The following is a 19,747-nucleotide window of genomic DNA, read 5'->3' as shown; positions in this document are numbered from 1 at the left end:
ATCGCATGGTGCACAGAAAAGAAAAGGGATTCAAAGACTCTATTACAATATCACTGGTAGACAAAAAAGCTGGAGAAACTCAGCGGGTGAGGCAGCATCATTGGAGCGAAGGAATAGGTGACGTTTCGGGTCGAGACCCTTCTTCAGACTGATGTGGGGGTGGGGGGGGGGGGGGGGGGGGGGAGAAGAAAGGAAGAGACGGAGACAGTAGACTGTGGGAGAGCTGGGAAGGGGAGGGGAAGGAGGGAGAAAGCAAGGACTGCCGGAAATTGGAGAAGTCAATGTTTATACAGCTGGGGTGTAAACTGCTCAAGCGAAATATGAGGTGCTGCTTCTCCAATTTGCGGTGGGACTCACTCTGGCCATGGAGGAGGCCCAGGACAGAAAGGTTCGATTCGGAATGGGAGGGGGAGTTGAAGTGCTGGGCCACCGGGAGATCAGATTGGTTAATACAAACCGAGCGGAGGTGTTGGGCGAAGCGATCGTCAAGCCTGCGCTTGGTCTCACTGATGTAGAGCAGTTGGCACCTAGAGCAGCGGATGCAATAGATGAGGTTGGAGGAGGTGCAGATGAACCTTTGCCTCACCTGGAAAGACTGCTTGGGTCCTTGGATGGAGTCGAGGGGGGAGGTAAAGCGACAAGTGTAGCATTTCCCTGCAGTTGCAAGGGAAAGTACCAGGGGATCGAACCCGAGTCTCTGACTCTGTGAAACAGCAGCTCTACCAGTTGTACCACCCCTATTCCTGCCTCATTTCTAGGAATGATCTCTGCTTTGTCAGGCCCTTTAATTTCACATGACTTTAGGATTAAGTAGTTTGAAAAAGCTCTAGGCTTATTTAACTAACACACTCAAGTATGCCATGAAGCACATGGTTATTATGGAATGATTTAAATGTATATATTACGATAGAACTGCAAGGTGTGGTTACCACCATATGCAAGGTCAGCATTTACAAAATGCTGCCTTGGAATAATTTCTATCCCTCACCAGCACAGCAGCAGTGCTGATGATAACACTAACAGGTACACTCCTATCCACTATCCACAGTCCTAGCACAACCCCATTTATTTCACCATCCTATTATTTTGACATGCAATTAACAACTCTTTTTGCATTATCACCAATATTGACATTAAACCAACAGAGCAGACCCACTGTTTTAAATTACCAATGTATTGTATCTCAAAGTACTAACTGCACTGGAGATAATGAGGGAGGAGAAGAATAAAAACGAAAGTCATAGTGCAAACATTAATCTATTTTCACCTTTCAGGGTCAGTATTTTTTCTGCGTGTTGTCACCTGTTTATTAACCTCAGGAATTTGTATGTGTTGAAAGATTTTGGAACACAGAGCAAGACTCTGAAAGACTCTCAAGTATGCACTGCAATCAGAAAATAACGTTTCTGCTTTAAGAGCCGCATATGGAGTGAAAATTCAAGTTCCAAATCAACATTCAAGTTACAGTAAAAATTGAAACAACATTCCAAGGAACAGAGATGACAAAACAGAACCAAGAATCTACAGACAGCTGGGGAGGCTAAGTCATTGGGTATTTTTAAGGCGGAGATTGTCAGATTCTTGATTAGAGAGTGTCAAGGGTTTTTGGGAGATTACAGGAGAATGTGGTTGAGAGGGAAACATAGAAACATAGAAAATAGGTGCAGGAGTAGGCCATTCGGCCCTTCACCGCCATTCAATATGATCATGGCTGATCAACCATGATTGAATGGCAGAGTAGACTCGATGGGCCAAATAGCCTAATTCTGCTCCTATGACATAAACATATATGCCAATTCCTTCTCAAATTAACAAAGTGATTCTGGTTAACAAAATCAGCATGTTCTGAGCATGTAGATAAATGACTGCACAACATTAAACAATGTTCAGCACAGGTTTACACATGGATGCCAACCATTTGCTACAACTCTTTTAGTTTAAAAAACAAGAATAACTTTAGTCAGTTCTTATTTTGAAAACGAATTAGTGATTGAAATCATTGCCCAGGAACCCAAGGGGACGACAGATGGCACAATGGGCTAAGTGTTCGGCTGGCAACCGGAAGGTAGCTGGTTCGAATCCCGCTTGGAGTGCATACTGTCGTTGTGTCCTTGGGCAAGACACTTCACCCACCTTTGCCTGTGTGTGTCCTTGGGCAAGACACTTCACCCACCTTTGCCTGTGTGTGTGGATGTAATTATGTGAAGCACTTTGGGGTCAATGCAAGTTGACTAAAAATGTGCTATATAAATTTAAAAAAAAGAAAAAAAGAAAAAAAAAAAGGAACCCAACCATCCGATTTCCTGGCATTTACATATTTATGTTTATTGATGCTGCAACAGTAGACCACAAAACAATAATAGAAAACAACCCTTCTATAAACTGAACAACTTCTTCATGGTTTTGAGACATTTGGAAATTATAACAGTTCACCTCTCGTTTACCTCCACTTAGGGTTCAAATACACCCCACAATCTTGGCTGTAGGAATACTAAGACCCTGTACTCTCAGTCCATCCCAAAGTATTACCGACCGATTGGATAAACCATTAAATTAATATTTTGAAACCAATTTGACTCGAGATAGTAAAAGTGATATTTGTCAAAAACAAATCCACATTGTTACCATGCAACCACTCCTAAGAAATACCTTTAACACAGGATAAATAGATTTATTCCATATCCAATTCCTGACATGCCTCATGTAATAGCAGCAAAACCCAAGCATGAACTATCTTGTCAAGATAATTAGTCAAGTGGTTGATTATTCAAGGTAACATCCATTTTGTGCTGGAAAATCTGTCGAAAGCTTACACTTCTACTGTTTGGTTTTTGATAGACCGGTTATTGATATTCAACTAGATATTTAGCTTTTCCTGTGTGTCTCCATAACCAAAGGTTTTCGTTGATACTATTAATGGTAACAATTTTGTGTAACAAGACGAATTAAATAAAAGTTAAAACAGTTTAAAACTAAGACAGTGGAAAAGTGAGGATAATAAACTATTTTAACACGCGTGTAGTAACAGGTTAACGTCATGTTAACTGCACACCTAACTAGTGTGACTTTAATACCTGGACCTGCCACTGTCACAGCTGAAAAGAATAAACACAAAATGCCGAGAAGACCACACGTTATGACCTCACTAAATGTCTCAAAGTCACGTCTAATAAAAAAAAATCTGGATTATCTTCAAGCCAGTGTGTTCCTTTAAACAGTGCTCACGTCAAGTGCAAAAACATTCCAAAGTCGACAACACGTCTTCGTTTCTATTCTCAGCGAAGTAATTTTTTTAGATATGCAAGGGCTCGATGTAGTTCAGTAAAAATAAGTGGTGCTCCTCTATAGGATACTGCTGGCAGTGACTGTAGTCATAAAGTCTGGAATTTTAAATGTTTTCGTTAAAAATATATTGAGAGGTTTTTTTTTAAACTGGGTGGGAAAAAGAGGGGCATTTGGATTTATAATAAATGTAATAGTAGTTTCGATGCAGGGATGGAGTGGGCGAGGAACGGAAAGAAACGATTTATTCAGTGGATGCATTCAAGTGGCGCTTTTGCTGAATTCTTTGGCAGGCTAAAGTCTGCCCACTCCTAACATTTGAAAGTCAAAATTTACAAATTGCGAGGTCCCAAATGCAGCACAAAACATTATCGTTGACAAATGGAACAAAGGGGGACCGTGTAGCGACATTAATGTCCTCTTCAAGTGAAGCCGTGTCCTCTCAAACCTACATTAAAGTAATGCACATTTTGCAGAATTTGGCTACAACATCACTTTAACAATAGTTTATTATTAAATTAGACAAACCACGTAATTAAAGACCCCGACAACAGCTATTCCTTCGCTGGCGGGTTATTTCGCGGTTCCCACCCCCCAAACCCCTTCCTGAAGTCTCAACAACAGTTACAACACCACAGCAACTATTTATGTTGTGCGAGGTGCGCTTACATCTGTTGCCCGAGACTTCCGCAGACGCTGTGGAAAAGCCACACCTAGAGTAGGTCTGGCAAGAGACTGAAAGTTCTTGCTTGGGAGCAGTCGCCGCCGCTGTCACGTTACCCCTCCCGTCCACCCGCTCCTCACCCGTTGTACTGACCGTGCGCCGCTCTCTGCATCACTCGGCCCCCCTGGACCGCTCCTCCGGCCAAGCTGACGGCTCAGACATGTTTATTAAAAACTTGAGCCGTGCAAATTATGCCTCAAAAGTTCTGCCTTGGTGTCAATCCGGGTCTCTGAGCCGTGTCAGTGATGTAATGTTCCCGCAGCTGGGCGAGTGGGTGGGTTCGAAACCCAACTTAAAACGTGCAACAGTGAGTGAGAGAGAGGTGGAAAAAAAAATATAGAGGGCAATTCAAACGCTGCAGAAGCGCCGGTGGCCGGCAGCGTTTGCAGAGGGTGCGCTTTGCACCGGCTCCCTATCCCTCCCCGGGCCGCGCGCGCAATGTTCCGCCACCAGCGGCAGGAACACGTGGACGGGTCAGTGCAACAATGATCCCGCCACCAGGCCACGGCACCCAAGCAGCAGCAGGAGGAGTAGCAGCAGCAGCAATAGGAGGAGGACACCCCTCCCTACTTGTCACAGCAATCCATTCAGTTCTCAGTCCCTCCCCTGCACCTCAGCATCGATCCCTAACACCCACTCCAACTATTTCGGGATACACTACTACCTCATCCGATCTCCCCTAAAAGTGCATTTCACGAAACATTTATGTCACTTTGTGGGTGTGACAAATAAAGTACCATTGAGATAGACACAAAATGCTGGAATGACTCAGTGGATGAGGCAGCATCTCTGGAGATGTTGTAGGAATGAGTGATACTTTGTCACATTCATCTAAGTACAGATGCCTTGTTTTGCATACAACCAGGCAGTACATCGTGTCGCCACGTGTCTGAAGAAGCGTTCCCACCCGAAACGTCATCCATCCTTTTTCTCCAGAGATGCTGCCTGACCCACTGAGTTACTCCAGCATTTTGTATCTATCTCTGGAGATGTTGCCTGGCACACTGAGTTACTTCAGCATTTTGCATCTATCTTTGGTATAAACCAGCATCTGGAGTTCCTTGTTATTGCATTCCAAAATATAAGGTTTGCATCTTGTTTGCGCCCTTGTTTGTTTTTCAAGTCGAAAGAAGATGGCAAGATTGCAAACTCCGTCGATCAGTAATGTTGCTGAGATTCATCTCCAGCCAGAATCATAGAGCATGGAAATAGACCAAAAGGACACAAAGTGCTGGAGTAACTCAGTGGTCAAGCAGAGATGAGTCAGGCAGAGAGTTTCTCAAGAACTTTGTGTCCTTTTGTGTAAACCAGCATCTGCAGTTCCTTGGTAGACACAAAATTCTGGAGTAACTCAGCGGGCCAGGCAATATCTCTTGAGAGAAGGAATGGGTGACGTTTCGGGTCGAGACCCTTCTGCAGTTCCTTGTGTCTACATGGAAGTAGGCCATTCAGCCCACCACAACGACACTCACCCTTGGGCATCCATCTGTATTAATTCCATCTTCCAGTTCTTAGCCCGTACAGCGCAGGAACAGATCCACAATGTCTGCACTGAACATTGTAACAAGTTATGTGTAGGAAGGAACTGCAGATGCTGGTTTAAACCAAAGGTAGACACAAAAAGCTGGAGTAACTTGACCCAAAATGTCACCTATTCCTTTTCTCCAGTGATGCTGTCTGACCCACTAGGTTACTCCAGCTTTTTGTGATTATACTGTTCTCCTATTTCCTGCACATGATGCATATCCCTTTGTTCCCTGCCTATCCATGTGCCTACCTAAAAGCCTTTTAAACGCCACTTCTTCCTCCACCACCACCTCTGTTCCCTGCATATCCATGTGCATATCGAAAGGCCTTTTATATGCCATTATCTTCCTCCACCACCACCTCTGGCAGCGCATTCCAGACACCCACCATTCTCTGTGTAAAAAAAAACCTGCCCTGCACTTCTTTAAACTTTGCCTCTCGCCTTAAAGTTATGCCCTCTAGTCTTTGACATTTCCAGTGTGATGGAAAGCTTCTGACTGTGGCTTCAATGCCTTGGTGACTCAAGTTGCTCAACTGGACACCTCTTATATACTATCAGTGACTTTGCTGCACACTCTGCTCAGCTGGGCGTTCCAAATACTTGCCACACTGGGCAAAACAGATCTTGCAAAACAGTCCAGGACAAGGGGTCACAGCTTAAGGATAAGGGGGAAATCCTTTAAAACCGAGATGAGAAGAACTTTTTTCACACAGAGAGTGGTTAATCTCTGGAACTCTCTGCCACAGAGGGTAGTCGAGGCCAGTTCATTGGCTATATTTAAGAGGGAGTTAGATGTGGCCCTTGTGGCTAAGGGGATCAGAGGGTATGGAGAGAAGGCAGGTACGGGATACTGAGTTGGATGATCAGCCATGATCATATTGAATGGCGGTGCAGGCTCGAAGGGCCGAATGGCCTACTCCTGCACCTAATTTCTATGTTTCTATGTTTCTATGTTTAGATCTCAACCTTTACCCAAATTAATTTGTAACCCTTATCCCAAAATCATGTTTCAAAATGTTTAGCCTTGCATAATAATCAGTACAAACAGCTGCCTAAGGAACTATTGTGTGCGTGTGAGTGTACACAGCGTACAATGAAAAACTCTAACATTTGCATTTGCTCCTGCCTTTTTACCGCATTACAAATTCCTTAAACCACATTCTATTGTAAGTGAACTTGCATTCCAGTCATCGCTCCTCTTTCCACTCCCTCCATAGCTTCCTCAACAGCTTCAGTGGGGCTGTTACCTCTGACTGGATGGTGCAATGGGAAATTTACATTTCAAATATGAAGCTGCAAATACACGAGTGAAAATTAAAATAATCAAATGAGCAACTTTAAAATAGGCTGGGTGTGTCGGCCCATTCAATTAAGGCTGAGTAAATCCAGCAGTAATTACCTAACACAGAGTGATCCAGTTGAATAATTTGTACAGAGTGTCCAAGTGACTCATTGAATCAAAATTGCATTAATTTGCACCAGTACCGTTGGGTTGGTGACAGTAAGATTCTTATGATAACAGATTTTGTTAGCTGTATTAAAAGTAAATATTGGTGTAAAATAAGTAAAACTCAACAATTGACACCAATGAGAGATATGGCATATGATTCTTTAAGACCTGCTTCTTTAGTCAGAAGGTGGTGAATCTATGGAATTCATAGCCACAGACAGCTGTGGCGGCCAAGTCAATGGATATTTTTAAGGCAGAGATTGACTGATTCGTGAGTAGTACAGGTGTCAGGGGTTATGGGGAGAAGACAGAAGAATGGGGTTGAGAGGGAAGGATAGATCAGCCACGATTGAATGGCGGAGAAGACTTGATGGGCTGAATGGCCTAATTCTCCCTCTAGAACATGATCTTATGAACTTTCCTATTAATGCCTTGAAATTGAAAGTTTACAACTCACAAAGTTGAATTTCTGTACATCATTTTAATGCAAATCCTTTTGTGAAAATCTTCAGTTAATATAATTGATTATTATGTCATTAAAATCATTATATAATTATTTTTACAGCCACGGTAAGTACAGTGCGAGTTTTACAAGTTCAAAATATCTGCCAGTGAGGCTTAGTTTTAAAATGATGCATGAAAAGTATTAAATTTTAAGTTGAACTTAAAATAACTCCATTGCATTTGCAATAAATAAGAGCAAAATTTTGATTTAATACTGCACTGAATATTTATTAAAGATCTGTTAAACATTCTTAAAATCATACAATGGGACTTCAGTTCTGAATGTACAATACAATCATTGGATATAAATGAATGGATTTGTTTAACTTAATACATGTTGTTTATTTTCCTAATACTTTACATATCTCCATCAAATTTCAAATAACGGCCTATTTAATTCCTTAATTTTTTTTAAACTCTTCTGTAATGTACAGAGGTTATAAACCTACAAAACCTATAGAGGTTAGGTACAGAAACTTGAAAACGCACACAACCAAACTGAACCAGACTTCTTCCCCTCTGTTATCAGGCTTCTGAATGGTCATCAATGACATTGGACTTTGTCGAATGAATTGATGGACTACAATGCTGAGAACAACATTTTGCACTCTGTATCTTCCCCTTTGCTCAATCTATTGTACTTCAGTTTGAAACTAATTGTATCTATGTATGGCATATCTGACCTGTTTCAATAGCAATTAAACAAAGCTCTTCACTGTACCTTAGTACATATGACAATAATCAACCTAAAACTATAACATTGTTCAACCTATTACATGTTTCAGGTATTTTTCATAATAATATTCTTCACTAATCATTGTTCATGATTTATTAATTACATTTTTACATATTCATTTAACCAAAGTATATTTCATTTGTAAAACAAAACCATCTATATATTTCATAAAACAGACTACAATTGCAACAAAAAACCTATGCATCTTTTCTATGGAGGGATATCCATCTCCAATTCCAGTATTGCATTGTTTGCACACGATGAAGATTTAGCCCTCCTGATTGAGTTCAATGAGACGGCCAGCAAACACACTAACTGTACCTATAATACAAACCAGCATGAAGACACCCAGCAGAATATGATCAATCACCATTGCAACAAATTTCCATTCTTCTGCAGCCTGGTGTTAAAGTAGAAAGCAAATAGTCATTATTTTTTTCATTCCACAGTCATATAAGAAACCTTATGATTATTTTATCATCTTTACTTTTCAAATGACTACTTACATTTTAAATATGATTTAGCAAAAATACATTTACCTTAAGAATATTAGAATTCTGAATAAATGAAATATAGTGGTACTAATGTGTTGTTTATATCAAATGAAAATAATCTTGACTTTAATTTATAGAGCACTTTGAACTTTGTTATATATATTTTCACAAGACAATACATAGACAGAATTTGTCTCAAAGCTGGAAAAGATGATGCTAAGGCAAGTGACCAACGATTAAATGTTATGGAGTGCATTAAGGGTGGTGGAGAGGCAGAGATACCTAGACAGGGAATTCCAAAGTTTAAGGCTCAAGATGCTCTGGAGAATTGTTGACAATAATGAGATCCAGGAAAATAGAGAAGTATTAGGAGAGTTCAGGTTTCTTGGGCAGTTATAGGTTTGGACGAAGTGAAGGAGAGGAGAATCCATGGGGCAGCACTGAAGTGGATGGGAGATAGTTTATTAGAGGAATAAGAATTTTTAAGTTGATATCTTCAGATATCCAGTATTAACAGACCAGTGACAGTGTATGTGATTTAGTGTGAGTTATGTTACAAGTTATAGACGTTTGAAGACTGTTATATTCCGGACGGCAGAATGAATAACAACTTACACGCAGGTTGCCTGGACCACGAGAGAGAGGTTTATTACCCAACATTCCCTGCTTATATGGAACACCAACTCATTAACATATACATGAATATGTATGAATACATTACACTGCTCTCCTTTTTTTAAGTATTAAATCAAAGTACACAGTTACAATTTTGTTATTGTGATACTTGATTTAAAACACTATTTATGAAATCTTAAATGATAAACATTATATATTTATTTTACATATCTACACATTTTCGTTTTACTTATGCAGTAAGTTACTTAACTTACATACCTAATCTGACTACTGGTTTACGGATCCTGCCTGATTATCTAACAGTAACAGGTGTAACAGGTTTAGGTGTAGACTCAACTGTTAGCTTATTTGGCTCTGTTTTGGTACCCTGACTTTGACCAGAGGAATCTGTTTCTTTGTCTACTAACTGAACTTTGTGTTTCAATCACAGTGGTCTCTTCCAACTCACTTTCAGATAAAAACTCAGGGATTAGGACTTCATGCTCAGTTTTTGGTTCATCTTTGGCTGGAATCATCAGATCAACATGATCACTTTTGATCCTATCTTCAACGTCAACTAAGTATCTTTTTGTTCCACACACATCCACTTTTTCCCCCAACATCCCATTTGTCTCGACTAGACTTGTTGGGAGGACTGAGAACACGAACCTGCTCATCTGGCTTGAAGTACCTCTATTTTTGTGGGAGTCAAAATGGCGTTCGTTTTTGACTTAAGAGTTTTTGCTCAACTCTCAAGGCCAAATTGGGTTGAACTAAACATAGCCGTATTCTTAGCCTTCTCTTCATCAACAGTTCTGCAGGTGTATTAAAAGTAAATATTGGTGTAAAATAAGTAAAACTCAACAATTGACACCAATGAGAAACATAGTTTGGCTAGTTTCTTGCTGAAGTACAGATCCACACAACACACAACAACAGGTTCAGCAAGAAACTAGCCAAACGATGTTTCATGCTGAGCTTTGAACTACCCTGCAAAACCTGCTTTTTGAGAGCATCTTTGACAACTCGAACAGACCTTTCCGCCGCCCCGTTGGAGGCTGGATGGTATGGAGGAACAAGTGTCTGTTTTACACCATTCCACTGCATGAATTCTTTAAACCATTCTGAACGAAACTGAGGCCCGTTATCAGAAACAGGTTCTTCCGGTAAACCATGGCTTGCAGAAATGGATCTAAACTCATCTATGGTACACTCAGTAGCAGTGCTTGACCCCATATGCTAAACCTCAATCCATTTGGAATGACTATCTACTAGTGCCAGAAAGTGATCATTACCCTTTTCGCAAAAATCTCCATGAACTCTCTGAAAAGGTCTAATTGGCCATGACCAGGGTTGCAGTGGTGTTTTTGGTGGTTTACTCTGGCAATTTTGGCAGACGCTACATTTGCTCACCGGTGACTCAATGTCATTGTCAATACCAGGCCAATACACAAAACTTCTGGCAATTGACTTCATGCTTACTATGCCAGGATGTTCGGCATGAAGTTCATTCATAATTTTGTTTGTCAAAGACTCTGGTACAACCACTCTGTAACCCCACTTATTGCATCCCTGCTCACATGATAATTCATGGCGTCGATTATGGAAAGGCTTCAGCTCTGAGTTCAGAACTGAGTTCAATCCACTATCGATTTCAGTCCAACCGTTCAATGTCTGTTCATAGACCCACTTCAGCACAGTGTCTTTCTCTGCTTCTGCTGCAATTTCTGTTGCAGTCACTGGAAAGTCTTCATCTACAACTTGCAGTGTGTGGATTGAGTTCTCACTTCCCACGTCAGAGTTCTCATGGGGCAACTGGGACAACACATCTGCAACTGCGTTGCACTTGGAGCTTCTGTACTCAACCTTGTAGTCATACTGGGACAGCAAAATTGCCCAGCGCTGCATCCTTGATGCTGGCATGGAAGGTATAGCTGACTTGGGACCAAGTATCACTAGTAGTGGCTTGTGATCAGTCACTAGGGTGAATGGTCTGCCGAGAAGAAACTGATGGAATTTCTTGATTCCGAACACGTTGCTGAGTGCTTCCTTCTCTATCTGTGCATAATTGCGTTCACTCGGTGATAGGGTGCGGGATGCAAAAGCAATAGGCTTTTCCTGTCCGTCTTTCATTACGTGGGAGATCACTGCACCTACACCATAACTTGAAGCATCACAAGCAAGTTTCATCCCGCGTGTCGCATCGTAGTGAACAAGGAGTTTGTCACTTGTCAAGTTTTCCTTGCAGATGTCATATGCACGTTGCTGATCCTTTCCCCACGTCCATTTCACATATTTTTGTAGCAGATGATGTAGTGGCTTTAACACAGTTGCTAAATCTGGAAGGAATCATGCATAGAACTGCACCATTCCAAGTAATGATCGTAGCTCTGACACATTGTTGGGTTTTGGAGCATTCACTATTGCTTCAACTTTCGCCTTCACAGGGCGAAGTCCGTTGGCGTCTACTTTGAGTCCAAGATAGACCACCTCTGACTGTGCAAATGCACACTTACTTTGTCGCAGTTTGACATTGTGGCAGTTGAGTCGGGTGAGAACTTGCTCGAGGATTTCCAGATGTTCTACCATGCCCTCTGTGAATATCAGTAGGTCATCCTGGTTGCACACACAGTGCGGAATGACTTGTAACATTTTGTCCATGACAGACTGAAATATTTTCGGGGAGGATTTCACACCATAGGGCAGATTTGTATACGAATACAAGCCCTTATATGTGTTGATAGTCAAGTACTGCTGACTTTCCTTGTCGACATTGAGTTGGGCGTAAGCGTGAGTCAAATCCAGTTTAGTGAAGACTCTTGCTCCGCTAAGTTCTGCGTACAGATCTTGCGGAGTTGGTACGGATATTGTTCGTCATCAACGGCTTCGTTGATTGTGACTTTGTAGTCACCAAATAGTCGAACAGTTTTGTTGGCCTTGGGTATGGCCACAATTGGCGTTGCCCAGTTACCCTGGTCTGTCTTCACGAGTACTCCATTCCGCTCTAACTTGTCGAGTTCTTCCTCCACTTGTTGCTTTAGTGCATATGGTACAGGTCTTAGTCGACAATACACAGGTCTCACATCTTTCTTAAGTTGAATGTGTGCAGAGCACCCTGTTATTCCCGTGTAATTGTCGGCAAAAATGTTCGCATATTTGCTTATGACGTTTTCAAGACGTGATTTGGACAAATCGACGCTGAAAATGTTCTTCCAGTCTATTCTACTCAGCCAATCCTTTCCAAGGAGGGTTGGTTTATTTCTGTAGCTGGCCACTGTGATGGGCAGTGTTACTGACTGACCATTATGCTGAACTTTACAGTTAATTTGTCCACATGTCTCCAAAACTTTGCCCGAGTAGGTTCTCAGCTTGACCTTACTCTGAAACAATGGTGTTTGTGGGAACTTTGTTTCGTGCAGGTCTTTGCTCATGACCGAACAATCTGCTGCCGTGTCAATACACATATCGATTAACTGTTCATTAATCAATAGTTTAGTTCGAAAGTCCTTGCCTTGGCTGGTTGTAGGCTTATCGATGTTGGTTGCATAAATGATGTACAACCCAAGTTCATTTCCATCTGGGTTCATCTCCAAGTTGTGAACTCCTCTCTGATGTTGTCGCTTGTTTCCCACAGATTGTTGGTTTCCTGTTTTAAGCTTGGCCCGACGTGCTGAGGCGATATGGCCTTTTTTCTGGCAGTTATAGCACTTACATAGAAACATAGAAATTAGGTGCAGGAGTAGGCCATTCGGCCCTTCGAGCCTGCACCGCCATTCAATATGATCATGGCTGATCATCCAACTCAGTATCCCGTACCTGCCTTCTCTCCATACCCTCTGATTCCCTTAGCCACAAGGGCCACATCTAACTCCCTCTTAAATATAGCCAATGAACTGGCCTCGACTACCCTCTGTGGCAGAGAGTTCCAGAGATTCACCACTCTCTGTGTGAAAAAAGTTCTTCTCATCTCGGTTTTAAAGGATTTCCCCCTTATCCTTAAGCTGTGACCCCTTGTCCTGGACTTCCCTTTTCCTAGTCGGCCACCATTTAGATAATAGTCTGCTTTCCTGTTTTTGCCACCAAAATGGATAACCTCACATTTATCCACATTATACTGCATCTGCCAAACATTTGCCTACTCACCCAGCCTATCCAAGTCACCTTGCAGTCTCCTAGCATCCTCCTCACAGCTAACACTGCCCCCCAGCTTAGTGTCATCCGCAAACTTGGAGATATTGCCTTCAATTCCCTCATCCAGATCATTAATATATATTGTAAATAGCTGGGGTCCCAGCACTGAGCCTTGCGGTACCCCACTAGTCACTGCCTGCCATTGTGAAAAGGACCCGTTTACTCCTACTCTTTGCTTCCTGTTTGCCAGCCAGTTCTCTATCCACATCAATACTGAACCCCCAATGTCGTGTGCTTTAAGTTTGTATACTAATCTCTTATGCGGGACCTTGTCGAAAGCCTTCTGGAAGTCCAGATACACCACATCCACTGGTTCTCCCCTATCCACGCTACTAGTTACATCCTCGAAAAATTCTATAAGATTCGTCAGACATGATTTACCTTTTGTAAATCCATGCTGACTTTGTCCAATGATTTCACCACTTTCCAAATGTGCTGCTATCCCATCTTTAATAACTGACTCTAGCAGTTTCCCCACTACCGATGTTAAACTAACTGGTCTGTAATTCCCCGTTTTCTCTCTCCCTCCCTTCTTAAAAAGTGGGGTTACGTTTGCTACCCGCCAATCCTCAGGAACTACTCCAGAATCTAAAGAGTTTTGAAAGATTATTACTAATGCATCCACTATTTCTGGAGCTACTTCCTTAACTACTCTGGGATGCAGCCTATCTGGCCCTGGGGATTTATTGGCCTTTAATCCATTCAATTTACCCAACACCACTTCACGGCTAACCTGGATTTCACTCAATTCCTCCAACTCCTTTGACCCGCGGTCCCCTGCTATTTCCGGCAGATTATTTATGTCTTCCTTAGTGAAGACGGAACCAAAGTAGTTATTTAATTGGTCCGCCATATCCTTGTTCCCCATGATCAACTCACCTGTTTCTGACTGCAAGGGACCTACATTTGTTTTAACTAATCTCTTTCTTTTCACATATCTATAAAACCTTTTGCAGTCAGTTTTTATGTTCCCTGCCAGTTTTCTTTCATAATCTATTTTTCCTTTCCTAATTAAGCCCTTTGTCCTCCTCTGCTGGTCTCTGAATTTCTCCCAGTCCTCCGGTATGCTGCTTTTTCTGGCTAATTTGTACGCATCATCCTTCGCTTTGATACTATCCCTGATTTCCCTTGTTATCCACGGATGCACTACCTTCCCTGATTTATTCTTTTGCCAAATTGGGATGAACAATTTTTGTAGTTCATCCATGCAGTCTTTAAATGTCTTCCATTGCATATCCACCGTCAACCCTTTTAGAATTAATTGCCAGTCAATCTTGGCCAATTCACGTCTCATACCCTCAAAGTTGCCTTTCTTTAAGTTCAGAACCATTGTTTCTGAATTAACAATGTCACTCTCCATCCTAATGAAGAACTCAACCATATTATGGTCACTCTTGCCCAAGGGGGCACGTACAACAAGACTGCTAACTAACCCTTCCTCATTACTCAATACCCAGTCTAAAATAGCCTGCTCTCTCGTTGGTTCCTCTACATGTTGATTTAGATAACTATCCCGCATACATTCCAAAAAATCCTCTTCCTCAGCACCCCTGCCAAATTTGATTCACCCAATCTATATGTAGATTGAAGTCACCCATTATAACGGTTTTGCCTTTGTCGCACGCATTTCTAATTTCCTGTTTGATACCATCTCCAACTTCACTACTACTGTTAGGTGGCCTGTACACAACACCCACCAGCGTTTTCTGCCCCTTAGTGTTTCGCAGCTCTACCCATACCGATTCCACATCCTCCAAACTAATGTCCTTCCTTTCCATTGCGTTAATCTCCTCTCTAATCAGCAACACTACCCCACCTCCTTTTCCTTTCTCTCTATCCCTCCTGAATATTGAATATCCCTGGATGTTCAGCTCCCAGCCTTGGTCACCCTGGAGCCATGTCTCCGTGATCCCAACTATATCATAGTCATTAATAGCTATCTGCACATTCAACTCATCCACCTTATTACGAATGCTCCTTGCATTGAGACACAAAGCCTTCAGGCTTGTTTTTACAACACTCTTACCCCTTATACAATTATGTTCTAAAGTGGCCCTTTTTGATTTTTGCCCTGGATTTTCCGGTCTGCCACTTTTACTTTTCACCTTGCTACCTATTGCTTCTACCCTCATTTTACACCCCTCTGTCTCTACGCTCACACGTTTAAAAAACCTTTTCCCTTTAACTCCATCCTCCACTATCCCATTCGACACCCCACCCCCCTTATTCAGTTTAAAACCACGCGTGTAGCAGTGGCAAACCTGCCTGCCAGAATGCTGGTCCCACACCTGTTAAGATGCAATCCGTCCCTTTTGTACAGTTCCCCCTTACCCCAAAACAGATCCCAGTGATCTAAGAATCTAAATCCCTGCCCCGTGCACCAGTTCCTCAGCCACACGTTCAGGTCCCGTATCTCCCTGTTCCTGCTCTCGCCAGCACGAGGAACTGGAAGCAAACCGGAGATAACAACCCTGGAGGTCCTGCTTTTCAGCATTTTTCCGAGCTCTCTAAAGTCACGCTGCAGAATATTCATCCCCTTCTTTCCGACATCGTTTGTGCCGACATGCACTACCACTTCCGGATGTTCACCTTCGCCCTTGAGGATTTTCTGCACTCTGTCCGTGACATCCTGGATCCTGGCACCAGGAAGGCAGCACACCATCCTCGCATCCCGTCTGTTGCCGCAGAAACCCCTGTCCGTACCTCTCACAATGGAGTCTCCCACTACAATGGCGTTGCCTGCCTTAGGCCTTTTTGGTTTTGGCTCAACAGCCCTATTCGCATCACAAGCCAGTCCGCCGTCCAGTGTAAACACCTCTTCTGTCCCGACAGCTTCTAAGTGGGTGAACCTGTTCACAAGAGGTACAACACCCGGGGATTATGAACTGACAAAATTGGGATGAGTGATTACCGTTGCAACAATAACAACTGGCTGAACTCGGCTCCCGGCCATACTTTGGTTTTGGTTTAGCACCTCTTGGTTTGGCCATAGGCGCTGCCTTGTGACTGTAAACGGCCACTGCAGTTCGTGGTGGACGAAACTCGCGAGCATTCTTTGAGGCCATCTCCATTGTGGTAGCAATCTTGCGTGCTTTCTGAATTGCATGAATTTGCGTTGCATGAATTTGTTCATCCACTAGACCACAAACAAATCTGTTGCGTAGTGTGCGTCTGGGAAAGGTTCCAAACTTACAATGCAAAGTTACGTTTTTCAAGGCAACAATGTACTCATTGATTGTCTCATTTTGCTTCTGGTTTCTTGTGCCAAATTTATAGCTTTCTGCAATTTCCAGAGGCTTTGGGTTGAAGTGCTCCTCCAACTTCTTCATAATGTCATTGAATGGCACGTCTTTTGCCTTTATGGGTGCAAGGAGATTCACGATTCTGCTCACGATCTTTGTGAAAAACATATTTGCTCTCTCCATATAGGAGCTGAACGGCTCTCTACTCTTGTCAAAAGTGCCGAGGTTTCCGATGTAGCCCGTGGACGCTGCCATCGTGTCGTTCTCATTTTTTTTAAAGTCTGGTGTAACAATTCACCTAAAAATTAGCTGTACAAAGACTATACAGCGTAAGGAACTTGACAAAAGAAACTCAGTCTAAAATGTTATACAATCTCAAGGATGACATCTTGCCACATAAACACAGCATAGAGATAGCCTGACAAACTCTCGCCGATTTGTACAGCTGCTGTTTTAAACTACAGTCCCCTGCATAGAAGGATCTGCGGCCTATCGTGTCCAGCTAGCAAACAACTGCGACACAACTCCGTATTTACTGTTTAAAATGTTAAACAATACTGCATGTTGCAAAACTGCCCTGCACTGTATTTAAAGGATGAGTTCACAAACTCTATCCCATCCTCGTTGCCAATTTTGTTATATTCCGGACGGCAGAATGAATAACAACTTACACGCTGGTTGCCTGGATCACGAGAGAGAGAGGTTTATTACCCAACATTCCCAGCTTATATTGAACACCAACTCATTAACATTTACACGAATATGTATGAATACATTACAAAGACACTTGAGTTTATTGAAGGTAGAAGTTGGGAAGCCAGTCAGGATAACCAGAATAGCATTGGATTAAATGAGTTTGGAAGTAATAACATGGATAACAGTTTCAGTATTTGAAGAGCTAAGGCTGAAGAATATTGGTGAAGATGGAGGAAGGCAGTTTTACTGCTGATGGAGGGGATATGGAGGAGAAGCTCACCCCATGATCAAATAAATACTGATACTGCAAACAGTCTGATTCACCTTTTGGCAGTGGTTAGGAAGAGGGATGCAATTGATCTGAAGAAATTGATTTATGGCATGGAATTGATATTCTTATCAATATTCCAATGTTTAATAATCAAGGATTTATGTTCACATGGTGAGAGATATTGGAAGCCATCTTTACAGCGAGGTGATAGTGAAGGGCTCATGAGAAATGGTAGGTACATGTGAAGCTTAGTGCTGTATTTTAATGTGAAGCATTGCCTAAATGCAGAATAGCATGTGTGCTTGGATAGGTCTCTGGGGAACTCCAGAAGTAACAGTGTTGAGGACAGAAAGAGAAGCCTTGAAAAGGATTCTGTGACTATGAATCAAAGTTCTGCGAGAGTAGTCTTGTTCAGCTGGACCACAGAAGATAGACATTGAAGGAGGATGCTGTCGGCAATTGTCTCATAGGCTTCACGTTGAGTTATTGATGAAGGGGATATGAGGGAGAAGCTCACCCCAAGCTCAAATAAATAGTGAGACTCCAAACAGTCTGGTCCACCTTGTAGCAGTGGTCAGCAAGGGGGATGAAAATTACAGTCATCCGGGACGTAATTTATGACTTTGATTAGGACCATTTAGGTGCCGTGGCAGGCTGTACAAAATCTTAGGACTGTACTAGGAGAGAGCAACCATTACAAATAAGATTTAAATATATATTAAGAATGCAAATAACTTACATTGTTTGATTCCTGATCAGACTTCATGTGCTCTGCAATATATTTGACTCCCTCAATAGCACTTTTGACATCTGGATTTTTAATTAAAGGTGTATGGAAAACTGCACCTCCTGATACTTGCTTTCCAGAAATGTCCGATATATCAATGTCCTCAGTAAATATCTGTTTATCTTGCTTCTCCTTAGCTGCTCGCTTCATTGTTGAGAAGAACATGACATTGGGTATAGTATCAATAAAAATCTGTAAAACAAAATTACATAATAAAAAGTTATAAATAAAATTGGTGAACGATATTATGTTGTAACAAACAATGTCTCAACAGCAACTTGCATTCATATAGTGGCATTGAATATATACATTGAATGTATATTTAACAATACTCACAAGTGTCAGATGAAAGAATAGATACCAATTTATAAAAAGGGTAGATTAGGAGAAGGAACAGAAAGATTGTTTGAAAAGGTTTTCAGAAAAACCTCAAAGGAGGAGCAAAATGATTAGGTTGAGAGTTTCGAGAGTGTGGGGCATAGTTAACTGAAGGCATCCTGTTAGTGCCAAGGAAGGATAATATCTGGGTCAAAGCTGTGAAAAGTTGGCAGCAAAAATTGTTCATGGAGAAAGTGAGCACATCCTTCATAAAGGGATTTAAAGATAATGGGAATTTTACACCGGAACAATTGGAGAACCAGCAGAAATTGTTTGTTGAAGTGACAAGGGTGGAGCTGAGCAGGACCTGAGTATCAAAGGGAAACCTTTAGAAGTTTCTAACCTTGAGTTAGAATGAACCGTTCAATGATTTTTAAAAAAAAGGCAGTCAGAAAAACATTGGAACTGTTGGCTTTGGATGTTAAACAGGTGTAAGCAGGGCTTACTCATAAGGTCATGTTATAAGATCATAAGGAATAGTAGAAGCAGGTCATTCGGCCCATCAAGTCTACTCCATCATTCAATCATAACTCTCCCTCCTAACCTCATTCTCCTGCCTCCTCCTCATAATCTCTGACACCCATACTAATCAAGAATCTATCTATCTGCCCCAAAAAATATCTACTGACTTGGCCTCCACAGCCTTCTGTGGCAAAGAATTCCATAGATTCTTTCTGACAAAAGAAATTTCTCCTCATCTCCTTCCTAAAAGAACGTCCTTTAATTCTGAAGCTATGACCTTTAGTCCTAGACTCTCCCACTAGTGGAAACATCCTATCCACATCCACTCTATCCAAGCCTTTCACAATTCTGTATGTTTCAACGAGGTCCCCCCTCATTCTTCTAAAC

At 41.9% G+C, this 19,747-nt stretch overlaps 2 protein-coding genes across 5 annotated transcripts in view; both read right to left on the bottom strand.

Annotated features, from left to right (window-relative positions):
* wipf1 (WAS/WASL interacting protein family member 1) overlaps positions 1-4,456 on the bottom strand; it is a 102,909-nt gene extending 98,453 nt beyond the window's left edge. For 2 of the 3 annotated variants that reach the window (XM_033023920.1, XM_033023917.1), the window contains exon 1: positions 4,100-4,456. The gene's annotated coding sequence lies outside the window, so the exon portion shown is untranslated. Of the gene's footprint in view, positions 1-4,086 lie in introns of all 3 variants that reach the window. The other variant, XM_033023918.1, reaches the window with a different exon arrangement.
* Positions 4,457-8,051: 3,595 nt separating this feature from the next.
* Positions 8,052-19,747, bottom strand: part of chrna1 (cholinergic receptor nicotinic alpha 1 subunit) — a 38,449-nt gene continuing 26,753 nt past the window's right edge. The window contains exons 8-9 of one of the 2 annotated variants that reach the window (XM_033023922.1): positions 18,473-18,712; positions 8,052-8,624 (exon numbers count right to left, since the gene is read on the bottom strand). In XM_033023922.1, coding sequence (XP_032879813.1) covers positions 8,493-8,624; positions 18,473-18,712 — 372 coding nt within the window. In that variant the 3' untranslated portion in view covers positions 8,052-8,492. The remainder of the gene's footprint in view (positions 8,625-18,472; positions 18,713-19,747) is intronic. The other variant, XM_033023923.1, reaches the window with a different exon arrangement.

The sequence above is a fragment of the Amblyraja radiata genome, chromosome 7 (assembly GCF_010909765.2).
Source record: "Amblyraja radiata isolate CabotCenter1 chromosome 7, sAmbRad1.1.pri, whole genome shotgun sequence".
In the NCBI taxonomy this organism is placed as follows: Eukaryota; Metazoa; Chordata; class Chondrichthyes; order Rajiformes; family Rajidae; genus Amblyraja; species Amblyraja radiata.
The sequence above is the reverse complement of the archived record's forward strand: the minus strand, read 5'-3'. Positions and strand labels throughout refer to the sequence as shown.